General features: G+C 45.3%; 2 protein-coding genes across 7 annotated transcripts in view; one reads left to right on the top strand and one right to left on the bottom strand.

Annotated features, from left to right (window-relative positions):
- The window catches only part of ttc3 (tetratricopeptide repeat domain 3), a 53,130-nt gene extending 45,699 nt beyond the window's left edge, over window positions 1–7,431 (bottom strand). For 5 of the 6 annotated variants that reach the window (XR_008631594.1, XM_055148957.1, XM_055148955.1 and 2 more), the window contains exons 1-2: window positions 1,503–1,743; window positions 403–448 (exon numbers count right to left, since the gene is read on the bottom strand). Coding sequence is in view for 5 of the 6 variants with exons in the window: in XM_055148957.1 (XP_055004932.1) it covers window positions 403–448; window positions 1,503–1,565 (109 nt within the window). In the remaining variant the exon portion in view is untranslated. Of the gene's footprint in view, window positions 1–402; window positions 449–1,502; window positions 1,744–7,353 lie in introns of those variants that run through there. The other variant, XM_055148956.1, reaches the window with a different exon arrangement.
- Window positions 7,432–9,291: 1,860 nt separating this feature from the next.
- ccdc15 (coiled-coil domain containing 15) overlaps window positions 9,292–15,000 on the top strand; it is a 14,884-nt gene continuing 9,175 nt past the window's right edge. The window contains exons 1-3 of the mRNA XM_055149003.1: window positions 9,292–9,391; window positions 11,101–11,229; window positions 11,370–11,417. The gene's annotated coding sequence lies outside the window, so the exon portion shown is untranslated. The remainder of the gene's footprint in view (window positions 9,392–11,100; window positions 11,230–11,369; window positions 11,418–15,000) is intronic.

Here is a 15,000-nt window from a genome sequence, read left to right as displayed (position 1 = left end):
CACAAGACGTGGTTCAACAAAAACATTTAATATCACAGCCATCATTTAGCCTTTATTTTTTAAATGAACTGTATCGAATCGATTTGAAATATGCATATTTAACTGAAAGTGCACAGTATCGAAGTATGTATCGTATCGGCAACTTCTTAACGATACCCAGCCCGACTATTTATTTATTTGGTACAGACACTTACTGTGAGGGAATTCTTGGTCCGGGCCAAATTTGACCTGGACCAGACTGTGAAAGCTAAAGAAATAAACAGTATGTAAGGGTTAAAGGGTTAAAGGGTTAAAGGGCTAAAGGGTCAGGGGTTTAGAGGCCTCTGTGCCAGGTGCGTTTTTTTATTTTGCAAAGACGCAGTGGAGCCAAACACACACACACACACACACACACACACACACCTGGAGTCTGCGGGTTCACGATGGCAAAGTTATGGTCCAGAAAAGCCTGAGGACAAAACACAAACAAGTCACAAAGTCACAAAGTCACAAAGAGGAAGATGACTCACCTCAGTGGAATCTGACACTGGGTTTGTCCACGGTCACACCCACAGACTGAACTGGACCCACGCACACACACACTATACACACACATACACACACACTATACACACACACAATATACACGCACACACACACAATACACACACACACACTCTCACGCACACACACACTATACACACATATGGCGGCACGGTGGCTGAGTGGCTAGCACTCATGCCTCACAGCAAGAAGGTTCTGGGTTCGATCCCCGGGTCGCCCAGGCCTTTCTGTGTGGAGTTTGCATGTTTCTCCCCGTGTCTGGATGGGTTTCCTCCGGGTGCTCCGGTTTCCCCCATCAACCCAAAACATGCTACATAGGTCTCCATAAACAGTTGATAGTCATGGTCAGTTAAATACAATCAATTCAATCATTGTGTCCTTAGGCAAGACACTTCACCCACATTGCCTAGTATGAAAGTGGTGTGTGTGTGTGAGTGCTGGTGGTGGTCGGAGGGACCGATGGCGCCGAGTGGCATGGCAGCCGCGCCTCTGTCAGTGAGCCCCAGGGCAGCTGTGGCTACAATAGTAGCTTACCATCATCAGGGTTTAGAGTGAATGAATAATGCTGTATGAATGAATGCTGAATGAATAGTGCTGAATAATGCTGTGTAAAGCGTCTTTGGGGACAGAAAATGTCTGTGAAAGCGCTATATAAATAAAGACTTACTTACTTACTTACACACATTCACACACACACTATACACACACACACACACTATACACGCACATACACATACACACACACTATACACACACACATACACACACAATATACACACACACACACACACAACACACACACACACACTCTCACGCATACGCACTCACGGCCTCATCCACGCATTACAGTGGGCGGTATTGTGTTTGTGTGTGTATAGTGTGTGTTGTGGTTCTGTGTTCTGGTTCCGTGTTGTGGTTCTGGTTCTGTGTTCTGGTTCCGTGTTGTGGTTCTGACTCACGATCTCGTTGCTCCTCTGCTCCCCGAAGCCCGAACACTCCGAGTCCGACTCCGAGTCCGACATCACGGTTCCGATTCAGCGCCTGCAAAAGAGACGAGAGCTCAGCTGGTCCTGGTCCTGGTTCTGGTCTTGGTCCTGGTTCTGGTCCTGGTCCTGGTTCTGGTCTTTGTCTCACGTTGTATTACAGAAAAAAAAAGTTGTAAATAGGAAGTGCACGCGGCTTCTTCTGGGCAAAAAAACTAAAGGATCAACACCGCGACAGCGACACCAGCCGACCAGGAGTGTGAACTGAAACAGAGTTAATAATAACAAAACATTTAAATTAAATAAAATAATAATAATAATAATAACAAATAACAAATACTACTACTAATACTGATAATAATAATATTAATATTAATACTAATATTAATGATAATATATATATATATATTTGGTTTTGTTGTTTGGCATAAGTTTTGGTACAATTTTATATCTAAATCATATAAATAAATATATGTGAGAAATCTGTTTTGTTTTGTTTCCGGGTGAATTTAAATGTGTTGCCCTGGTTACGGTAGAACTAAGTCCCGCCCCCGGACGAGATGCCCAGGATTTAGAGTCCCGATCCAAACACGGTCCGCGCTGAGGAAACTTTAAAAACGAGATTTATTTAAAAAGAGACGTTTTGTTGTCGTATTTTGACTCGACTTTAGGTGCAGAACAGCGTGGAACAGCGTGGAACACCGTGGAACACTTTAATCCAGGTTTTTGTGCAGTTGAGCCTCCGGAGCCGCGGCGGGAGCCTGAGCGGGAACCAGGACCCGCGCCCGGACCCGGAGCAACTGACCCGGACCCGGGGCACACACACTGACCCGGACCCGGTGCACACACACTGACCCGCGCCCGGACCCGGAGCACACACACTGACCTGGACCCGGAGCACACACACTGACCCGGACCCGGAGCACACACACTGACCCCGCGCGCCTCTGGTCTCGGTCTGTGGACGGTCCGGGTTTAGATCCGGGTTTTTTCCGTGTTTTGCCACGTGCACGGTGAGGAAATGTTTTTTTTTTTTTTTTTTTTTTTTTTTAAAAGACGAAAGATGTAAAAATGTTTCTCTCGGTCTCTGTGATTTAAAACTCCAGCAAAACTTTACACATTTGGTTTTGGTTTAAGTCCAGACGTGTCCAGGTGTCCTGGGACAGTCCCGGTCCCGTCCCCGTGTCCCGTCCCCGTGTCTCGTCCCCGTGTCTCGTCCCCGTGTCCCGTCCCCGTGTCCCGTCCCCGTGCCCCGGTCTCGTCCCCGGTTCCTGTCCCTGTGTCCCGGACAGTCCCGGTCCTGAGTCTTTGTCCCCACAGATTTACACAAAACCCCTGATGTGTCTCAGTAGTTTGTACAGAAATGTCCCAGTGTCTTTTTCTCTGATCCTGAACAATAAAGATTTAAAATGTTTTTCCAGCAGATTCCCAGGTCCCACTGCAGGTCCCACTGCAGGTCCCAGGTCCCAGGTCCCACTGCAGGTCCCAGGTCCCAGGTCCCACTGCAGGTCCCAGGTCCCACTGCAGGTCCCAGGTCCCACTCCCAGTGCAGGTCCCTGAAGAAAGAAGCAGACTGTGAGCTGAGCAACACTCTGACTCTGACTCTGACTCTGTCCCTGGTGTTGGTCACTTCGTGGGGCCCTGAGCAGGTTCGTGATGTCCTGGACAAACAGAAAGACCACAGTGTCCGGCAGAGGGGTCCCGGGGACCCGGGAGAGGGGCCCCGGGGAGAGGGGCCCCGGGCGGAGGGGCCCCCGGCGGAGGGGCCCCGAGAGGGGTCCCCCGGGAGGGAGAGGGGCCCCGGGGGAGGGGCCCCGGGGAGTCGGGTGTTGGCACAGAGGAACCTGGCGGCTGTGGGGTCGGGGCCTGGGTCGAGAGCGGCACAGAACTGTGGACACACTTATATACCATACTGATATACTGAGTACTTTATATACTGTGTACTTTATATACTGTGTACTTTATATACTGAGTACTTTATATACTGAGTACTTTATATACTGAGTACTTATATACTGTGTATATACTGAGTACTTTATATACTGAGTACTTTATATACTGTGTGTACTTTATATACTTTATATATACTGAGTACTTTATATACTGAGTACTTTATATACTGAGTACTTACTATATACTGAGTACTTCATATACTGTGTACTTATATACATATGAGTACTTTATATACTGATACTGTACTTTATATACTGAGTATGAGTACTTTATATACTGAGTTCATATACTGAGTACTTCATATACTGTACTTTATATACTGTGTACTTTATAGTACTATACTGTACTTATATACTGAGTACTTTATATACTGAGTATACTGTACTTTATATACTGTGTACTTTATATACTGAGTACTGAGTACATATACTGTAGTACTTATATACTGAGTACTTTATATACTGAGTACTTTATATACTACTGTGTACTTATATACTGAGTACTTTATATACTTACTTTATATACTGAGTACTATACTACTTTATATACTGAGTACTTATATACTGAGTACTTATATACTGTATACTTTATATACTGTACTGTACTTTATATACTGAGTACTTTATATACTGTGTATATACTGAGTACATATACTGAGTACTACTTATATACTGAGTACTTTATATACTGTGTACTTTATATACTGAGTACTTTATATACTGAGTACTTCATATACTGTGTACTTCATATACTGTGTACTTTATATACTGAGTACTTTATATACTGAGTACTTACATATAGTACTTATATACTGTGTACTTATATACTACTTATATACTATACTTACTATATACTGTGTACTTATATACTGAGTACTTATATATACTTATATACTGAGTACTTTATATACTGAGTACTTTATATACTGTGTGTACTTTATATACTATTACTATATATAGTACTTATATACTGATACTGTACTTTATATACTGACTGTGTACTTTATATACTGAGTACTNTTGTGGTCTGTACTTGGGCTCGACGAGTCCCACTTGCGCGGCCCAGCAGGACACGGTGCTGGACTCGTCCGGATGCAGCAGAATCGGGAGCCAGAAAGCACAGATCTTCATCAGATGCCCTGCCACCTTTTTATCCTCCTGAGAAATCTGATCCCAGTACACACACACACACATACACACATACACACACACATACACACATACACACATACACACACACGCAACACACACACACACACACACACACACACACACACACACACACACACACACATCACACACACACATACACACACACACACACACACACACACACACACACATACACACACACACACACACACACACACACACATACACACACATACACACACACACAGACACAAACACAAACAGGTGAGTGTGTCATGCTCCTACAGTGAGAGACACAGCTCTACATTCACACTAGGGATGGGCAGGATTAGTCAATTAATCGATAATTGATCATTAAGAATTTCATTGATTCCGTTGATTTTAATGGACAAACTGAATGTATGTGTGTGTGTCGTGACCAAACAGGTGTGTACATGTGTCTCTGCATCAGAAGGAGCGAGACACAAACAGTGGGTCAGTCTGTAACGAACCGAAGCACAAATGTGGATTTAACCAGGATTTGTAGAAGAAATTCCACACTTTCCGTTGCGTTGGGACAAGTGTGAGTCCATGTGCACAGTGGATAAAGCAGCACATATGTTTCTGTGTCCAGTGGGAAAAAGTTTTTCCAGGTGAGAGTCGCTCAATGTGGATGACGAGGCCCCGCCCCCCTCCCCCCGTACGCTGTCCTGGTTTTGACAAACACAAATCTGGTCACACTGACCTGTATTCACCTGAGTCATGTCTTTTAATTCCAACACAAGTTGAACCACATCAGCGACACAAGAGCTGGAGTTTTATCTTCACTTAGTTTATGTAAATTAGTGATGTGGTTTTAAGTTTTGTTTCTGTGAGATTTGAACAAAACTGAATTAAACACATTATAATGTCAAACAGCTGATGTGGATCTAGAGTCGTTATGTTTATATGTCGTGAAGCTGAATTTATTGATGCAGATTAGTGCAGATAGTAATAATAATGATGATCATTTTAATATAAAAACGTTCATGATTAATCGATAATTGATCGTTAATTCTTCCGACGATCGATTAAGAAAATTTCATCGAATATTATAGTGTGAATTAGGGATGGGCATTTGATGAAATTTTCTTAATTCTACTTCTGTTGGATTAAATTAACTTCTGTTGGTTCAACTTGTGTTGGATTAAAAGACATGACTCAGGTGAATACAGGTCAGTGTGACCAGATTTGTGTTTGTCAAAACCAGGACAGCGTACGGGGGGAGGGGGGCGGGGCCTCGTCATCCACATTGAGCGACTCTCACCTGGAAAAACTTTTTCCCACTGGACACAGAAACATATGTGCTGCTTTATCCACTGTGCACATGGACTCACACTTGTCCCAACGCAACGGAAAGTGTGGAATTTCTTCTACAAATCCTGGTTAAATCCACATTTGTGCTTCGGTTCGTTACAGACTGACCCACTGTTTGTGTCTCGCTCCTTCTGATGCAGAGACACATGTACACACCTGTTTGGTCACGACACACACACATACATTGTTTGTCCATTAAAATCAACGGAATCAATGAAATTCTTAATGATCAATTATCGATTAATCCTGCCCATCCCTAATTTATATATTACACATATTTATTCATGTGGGACAGTCTATTTATTAGAGCTGTGCAAAAATATCGAAATATCGTACTGTTTAATGTGATGATACAGTATCGATATTATGGGCTGGTGTATCGATATATCACCAAGAGTTTTTTTTTTTGGTTTTATTTTGTTACAGCACTAGTGTTTTCTGTTTGTTTAGTGGAAGGAAACTCGTTTACGTGACACATTTGACATTTTCACTGTTTTTGATGATTTAAATGTTTGTGTTTTATATGAACTTTGCACAAGACGTGGTTCAACAAAAACATTTAATATCACAGCCATCATTTAGCCTTTATTTTTTAAATGAACTGTATCGAATCGATTTGAAATATGCATATTTAACTGAAAGTGCACAGTATCGAAGTATGTATCGTATCGGCAACTTCTTAACGATACCCAGCCCGACTATTTATTTATTTGGTACAGACACTTACTGTGAGGGAATTCTTGGTCCGGGCCAAATTTGACCTGGACCAGACTGTGAAAGCTAAAGAAATAAACAGTATGTAAGGGTTAAAGGGTTAAAGGGTTAAAGGGCTAAAGGGTCAGGGGTTTAGAGGCCTCTGTGCCAGGTGCGTTTTTTTATTTTGCAAAGACGCAGTGGAGCCAAACACACACACACACACACACACACACACTGGAGTCTGCGGGTTCACGATGGCAAAGTTATGGTCCAGAAAAGCACTGAGGACAAACACACACACAACAAGTCACAAGTCACACAGTCACAAAGAGGAAGATGACTCACCTCAGTGGAATCTGACACTGGGTTTTGTCCACGGTCACACCCACAGACTGAACTGGACCCACCACACACACTATACACACACACACACACACACATACACACACTATACACACACACACACACAATACACACACACACACTCTCACGCACACACACACAATACACACACACACACACTCTCACGCATACGCACTCACGGCCTCATCCACGCATTACAGTGGGCGGTATTGTGTTTGTGTGTGTATAGTGTGTGTTGTGGTTCTGTGTTGTGGTTCTGGTTCTGTGTTCTGGTTCCGTGTTGTGGTTCTGGTTCTGTGTTCTGGTTCCGTGTTGTGGTTCTGACTCACGATCTCGTTGCTCCTCTGCTCCCCGAAGCCCGAACACTCCGAGTCCGACTCCGAGTCCGACATCACGGTTCCGATTCAGCGCCTGCAAAAGAGACGAGAGCTCAGCTGGTCCTGGTCCTGGTTCTGTCTGGTTCTGGTCTTGGTCCTGGTCCTGGTTCTGGTCTTTGTCTCACGTTGTATTACAGAAAAAAAAAGTTGTAAATAGGAAGTGCACGCGGCTTCTTCTGGGCAAAAAAACTAAAGGATCAACACCGCGACAGCGACACCAGCCGACCAGGAGTGTGAACTGAAACAGAGTTAATAATAACAAAACATTTAAATTAAATAAAATAATAATAATAATAATAACAAATAACAAATACTACTACTAATACTGATAATAATAATATTAATATTAATACTAATATTAATGATAATATATATATATATATATTTGGTTTTGTTGTTTGGCATAAGTTTTGGTACAATTTTATATCTAAATCATATAAATAAATATATGTGAGAAATCTGTTTTGTTTTGTTTCCGGGTGAATTTAAATGTGTTGCCCTGGTTACGGTAGAACTAAGTCCCGCCCTCGGACGAGATGCCCAGGATTTAGAGTCCCGATCCAAACACGGTCCGCGCTGAGGAAACTTTAAAAACGAGATTTATTTAAAAAGAGACGTTTTGTTGTTGTATTTTGACTCGACTTTAGGTGCAGAACAGCGTGGAACAGCGTGGAACACCGTGGAACACCGTGGAACACTTTAATCCAGGTTTTTGTGCAGTTGAGCCTCCGGAGCCGCGGCGGGAGCCTGAGCGGGAACCAGGACCCGCGCCCGGACCCGGAGCAACTGACCCGGACCCGGGGCACACACACTGACCCGGACCCGGTGCACACACACTGACCCGCGCCCGGACCCGGAGCACACACACTGACCTGGACCCGGAGCACACACACTGACCCGGACCCGGAGCACACACACTGACCCGCGCGCCTCTGGTCTCGGTCTGTGGACGGTCCGGGTTTAGATCCGGGTTTTTTCCGTGTTTTGCCACGTGCACGGTGAGGAAATGTTTTTTTTTTTTTTTTTTTTTTTTTTTAAAGACGAAAGATGTAAAAATGTTTCTCTCGGTCTCTGTGATTTAAAACTCCAGCAAAACTTTACACATTTGGTTTTGGTTTAAGTCCAGACGTGTCCAGGTGTCCTGGGACAGTCCCGGTCCCGTCCCCGTGTCCGTCCCCGTGTCTCGTCCCCGTGTCTCCCCGTCCCGTCCCGTCGTCCCCGTGTCGTCCCGTGTCCCGTCCCCGTGTCCCGTCCCCGTGCCCGGTCTCGTCCCCGGTTCCTGTCCCTGTGTCCCGGACAGTCCCGGTCCTGAGTCTTTGTCCCCACAGATTTACACAAAACCCCTGATGTGTCTCAGTAGTTTGTACAGAAATGTCCCAGTGTCTTTTTCTCTGATCCTGAACAATAAAGATTTAAAATGTTTTTCCAGCAGATTCCCAGGTCCCACTGCAGGTCCCCAGGTCCCAGGTCCCACTGCAGGTCCCAGGTCCCACTGCAGGTCCCAGGTCCCACTGCAGGTCCCAGGTCCCACTGCAGGTCCCAGGTCCCACTGCAGGTCCCAGGTCCCACTGCAGGTCCCTGAAGAAAGAAGCAGACTGTGAGCTGAGCAACACTCTGACTCTGACTCTGACTCTGTCCCTGGTGTTGGTCACTTCGTGGGGCCCTGAGCAGGTTCGTGATGTCCTGGACAAACAGAAAGACCACAGTGTCCGGCAGAGGGGTCCCGGGGAGAGGGGCCCCGGGGAGAGAGGGCCCCGGGCGGAGGGGCCCGGAGGGGCCCCGAGGGCCCCGGGAGAGGGGGCCCGGGCGGAGGGCCCCGGCGGGGGCCCCGGGCGGAGGGGTCCCGGAGAGGGGCCCCGGGGGAGGGTCCCGGGGAGAGGGGCCGGGCAGAGGGGCCCCGGGGAGTCGGGTGTTGGCACAGAGGAACCTGGCGGCTGTGGCGGTCGGGGCCTGGGTCGAGAGCGGCACAGAACTGTGGACACACCCAACTGTGAGTATAAAGTACTTTATATACTGTGTACTTTATATACTGTGTACTTTATATACTGAGTACTTTATATACTGAGTACTTTATATACTGTGTACTTTATATACTGAGTACTTTATATACTGAGTACATATACTGTGTACTAGTACTATAGTACTTTATATACTGAGTACTTTATATACTGTGTACTTTATATACTGAGTACTTTATATACTGTTTATATACTGTGTACTTTATATACTGTTTATATAGTACTTTATATACTGAGTACTTCATATACTGTGAGTACTTTATATACTGAGTACTTTATATACTGACTGTGTACTTTATATACTGAGTACTTTATATACTATACTTTATATACTGAGACTTCATATACTGAGTACTTTATATACTGAGTACTTTATATACTGAGTACTTACTTTATATACTGTATACTGAGTACTTTATATACTGAGTACTTTATATACTGAGTACTTTATATACTGAGTTTATATACTGTGATATACTGTGTACTTTATATACTGAGTACTTTATATACTGAGTATACTGTGTACTTTATATACTGTGTACATATACTGAGTACTTTATATACTGTTATATAGTACTTTATATACTGCTTTATATACTGTGTACTTTATATACTGAGTACTTTATATACTGAGTACTTTATATACTGAGTACTTTATATACTGAGTACTGTGTACTTTATATACTGAGTATATACTGAGTACTTTATATACTGAGTACTTTATATACTGTGTACTTTATATACTGAGTACTTTATATACTGAGTACTTTATATACTGTGTACTTTATATACTGAGTACTTTATATACTGAGTACTTTATATACTGTGTACTTTATATACTGAGTACTTTATATACTGTATACTGTACTTATATACTTTATATACTGAGTACTTTATATACTGAGTACTTCTGTACTTTATATACTGAGTACTTTATATACTGAGTACTTTATATACTGAGTACTTTATATACTGAGTACTTTATATACTGAGTACTTTATATACTGAGTACTTCATATACTGTGTACTTTATATACTGAGTACTTTATATACTGAGTACTTTATATACTGAGTACTTCATATACTGTGTACTTTATATACTGAGTACTTTATATACTGAGTACTTTATATACTGAGTACTTTATATACTGAGTACTTTATATATGTATATAACAGACATTGTGAGTGTGAGCGGCGTCGCCTCTCCACAGATCTGACCTGGAACCTGGTTTGGTTTGGTCTCCATGGAGACAGAAAGGTTTAAAGCTGCACTGTGGAACATTCCAGACAAAACAGAAACACGTCCGTCTTTAAAACCCGTTTAAACCGACCTAAACACACTCTGCTCCACCTCGTGATGTCATCATGTGGTCGTACAGGAAGTGCTCCACCGTGTTTTTAAACTCCACACTTCACCTTCACTAGAATCATCTGGAACATTTCAGTCCTGGAGTCGCCGATCTCGACTGAACTAAAGGGAAAAGGAAACGACCACTTGATGACATCACAAGGTGGAACAGACTCAGAATGAAGAAACAAACAAGTTACATTAAAACATTAGAACATTAAAACGTTAAAACATTAAAACATTAAAACATTAGAATGTGGGTTAAAGCTCACAGGGCTCAGTGTGTGTGATCCAGGAGAGTTACGTGTCAGCTCTGTGTTTTGGCGTCCCCAGGAGCAGGCGTGTGTGACCGAGCGGCTGCAGGAGGAGCGGAGGAGGACGAGGGAACAGAAGCTGTGTGTGTTTCAGGAGAACGTGCGCCTCCGTGTGGCCGAACACGAGAAGCTCAGGAGGCGGAGTCAGGTGACACTTTACATTTGATTTTTAGATTTTATTTTGACTTGTACTTTTACTTTTATATTATTATGTTTTATTTGATAATAAAAACCTTCATTAGCACAGATCAGATAATCCCTACGTCCGTTTGTGGGGCTCTGTTGCAGGTGCGGTCAGCTTCAAGAGCAGGCGGCGCCGCACAGAGGACGACTCAGGTACTGCACACGAGATCTGTTTATGTTTTAAACTCGTCAAAAAGATGGAAATCTGACAAACGAATTCAAGAATCACACGTAGAACATCACACATCTGTTCTACTCAATGTGTCGGGGCTGTCGTGTGCACATACAGTGTGCTCTGGTCCCTGTTAGTCACCCTGTCATGTGTCGGGGCTGTCGTGTGCACATACAGTGTGCTCTGGTCTCTGTTAGTCACCGTGTCATGTGTCGGGGCTGTCGTGTGCACATACAGTGTGCTCTGGTCCCTGTTAGTCACCCTGTCATGTGTCGGGGCTGTCGTGTGCACATACAGTGTGCTCTGGTCCCTGTTAGTCACCCTGTCATGTGTCGGGGCTGTCGTGTGCACATACAGTGTGCTCTGGTCCCTGTTAGTCACCCTGTCATGTGTCGGGCCTGTCGTGTGCACATACAGTGTGCTCTGGTCCCTGTTAGTCACCGTGTCATGTGTCGGGGCTGTCGTGTGCACATACAGTGTGCTCTGGTCCCTGTTAGTCACCGTGTCATGTGTCGGGGCTGTCGTGTGGTGGTGTGTTTGGTGGCGTCTGGCTCTGGTCATGTGACGAGGTTCTTCCTCTTTCACTCTGACTCACATTAATAATAAAATATTAATATCTGTGATACAACAGCACACGCACACACAGACACACACACACACACACACACACGCACACACACACACAGACACACACACAGACACACACACACACACAGACACACACACAGACACACACACACAGACACACACACACACACACAGACACACACACACAGCACACACACACACACACAGACACACACACACAGACACACACACACACAGACACACACACACACAGACACACACACACACAGACACACACACACAGACACACACACAGACACACACACACAGACACACACACACAGACACACAGACACACACACAGACACACACACACAGACACACACACACAGACACACACACACAGACACACAGACAGACAGACACACACACACACACACACACAGACACACACACAGACACACACACACAGACACACAGACACACACACACAGACACACACACAGACACACACACACAGACACACACACACACACACACACACACACACACACAGACACACATACACATAGACACACACAGACACACACACACGCACAGACACACACACAGACAGACACACACACATACACACACAGACACACACACACAGACACACACACACACAGACAGACACACACACATACACACACAGACAGACACACACACACACTCGTTCACTCAGCCGCACGAGGAAACACAAATATCTTCAGATTAAAAAAACATCCTCGTCACACAGACCTGGATCAGTCCTGGAGTTTCCAACCTCTAAAAAACCTCTTCAATCTCTCTTTAAAACAAAAAAACACTTCATGACATCACAGGGTGGACCTGGTGTAGACCTGGTTTAGACCTGGTTTAGTCCTGGTTTAGTCCTTGTTTAGACCTGGTTTAGTCCTGGTTTAGTCCTGGTTTAGACCTGGTTTAGTCCTGGTTTAGACCTGGTTTAGTCCTGGTTTAGTCCTGGTTTAGACCTGGTTTAGTCCTGGTTTAGACCTGGTTTAGACCTCTAGTACAGGAAGTGCTCCATTGTGTTTTTAAACTCCACACACCTTCACGAGAATCGTTTGGATCATTTCAGACCTGGAGTTTTGACCTCGACTGAACTAAAGAGAAAAGGAGCTGTTCACTTGATGACATCACAAGGTGGAACAGAGCATTTGGAGTTTTGTAGATGTAACAGACTCAGAAAAAAAGAAAGAAACAAACAAACACAAGTCCAACTCTGAGTGCGACAGGAACAACACAACGACTTTATTGTCATCATGATCTGAACACGACCTGAACACGACCTGTAACGTGTTTAGGTCGTGTTCTGGTCGTGTTCAGGTCATGTTCAGGTGGTGTTCAGGTCGTGTTCAGGTGGTGTTCTGGTCGTGTTCTGGTCGTGTTCAGGTCATGTTCAGGTGGTGTTCAGGTGGTGTTCAGGTGGTGTTCTGGTCGTGTTCTGGTCGTGTTCAGGTCGTGTTCTGGTCGTGTTCAGGTCGTGTCCAGGTCGTGTTCAGGTCGTGTTCAGGTCGTGTTCAGGTTGTGTTCAGGTTGTGTTCAGGTCGTGTTCTGGTGGTGTTCAGGTCGTGTTCAGGTCGTGTTCTGGTGGTGTTCAGGTCGTGTTCAGGTCGTATCCAGGTCGTGTTCTGGTCGTGTCCAGGTCGTGCCCAGGTCGTGTTCTGGTCGTGTTCAGGTTGTGTTCAGGTCGTGTTCTGGTCGTGTTCAGGTCGTGTTCAGGTTGTGTTCTGGTTGTGTTCAGGTCGTGTTCAGGTCGTGTTCTGGTGGTGTTCTGGTGGTGTTCAGGTGGTGTTCTAGTCGTGTTCAGGTCGTGTTCTGGTGGCGTTCAGGTCGTGTTCAGGTCGTGTTCTGGTCGTGTTCTGGTCGTGTCCAGGTCGTGTTCTGGTCGTGTTCAGGTCGTGTCCAGGTCGTGTTCAGGTCGTGTTCTGGTGGTGTTCAGGTCGTGTTCAGGTCGTGTTCAGGTCGTGTTCTGGTGGTGTTCAGGTTGTGTTCAGGTCGTGTTCAGGTCGTGTTCAGGTCGTGTCCAGGTCGTGTTCTGGTGGTGTTCTGGTCGTGTTCAGGACGTGTTCAGGACGTGTTCAGGTCGTGTTCAGGTCGTGTTCAGGTCGTGTTCAGGTCACCAGACTGATCCTCACAGAACCGACCTGAGTTCTGTTTCTGTTTCTGCTTCTGTCATGAACCCAAACACCCTGACACACATGTGACCCGAACTCCAACTTTTTCACACACAATTCAGTCAAAACCTCCGATGTGCCGCGGACGCACAACGAGAAAAATAACTGATTTACACTTATGATGTTTGTGAGCAGCTTTCCTCAGGAATGAACATGAATAAAACAAAACTGCACTTAAAGACGACACATGACACACGACACATGACACACAACACATGACACACAACACATGACACACGACACATGACACACAACACATGACACACGACACACAACACATGACACACGACACACAACACATGACACACAAACACCTGAATGACATTCTGAAGACAGCAGCTCCTCAGGACATGGGGCCTGATGTTGCTGCACTTCCATCCTCCATGTTCTTCTTCTTCTCTGGGGTCGGGTCTCGGAGCATCAGTCTGAACAGAGACTCCCAGACTTCCCTCACCCCAGACACTTCCTCCAGCTCCTCCAGTGGGACCTGAGGTGTTCCCAGTCCAGTCCAGAGACATCGTCCCTCCAGTGTGTCCTGGGTCTTCCCCGGGGCCTCCTCCCGGTGGGACATGAACACCTCCTGAGGGACACGTCCAGGAGACATCAGAACAGGTGTTCGAGCCTCAACTGGCTCCTCTGTCCAGAGATCTGGTCGTCGAGGCCCCCGCCATCGACTGCCGCCCAGATCCCTCTGCACCGGCCCCATATGGATCCTCCCGCGGGTGGGGGGCCCACGTGAGGATGGCCCCACGCCGCTCGTTCGGGCTGAGCCCCCCGG

Source organism: Boleophthalmus pectinirostris, unplaced genomic scaffold, assembly GCF_026225935.1.
Source record: "Boleophthalmus pectinirostris isolate CB_2022bp ecotype Guang Dong unplaced genomic scaffold, ASM2622593v1 HiC_scaffold_12, whole genome shotgun sequence".
Taxonomy (NCBI): Eukaryota; Metazoa; Chordata; class Actinopteri; order Gobiiformes; family Gobiidae; genus Boleophthalmus; species Boleophthalmus pectinirostris.
Note: the sequence above shows the minus strand (reverse complement) of the source record. Positions and strands in the feature narration are given on the sequence as shown.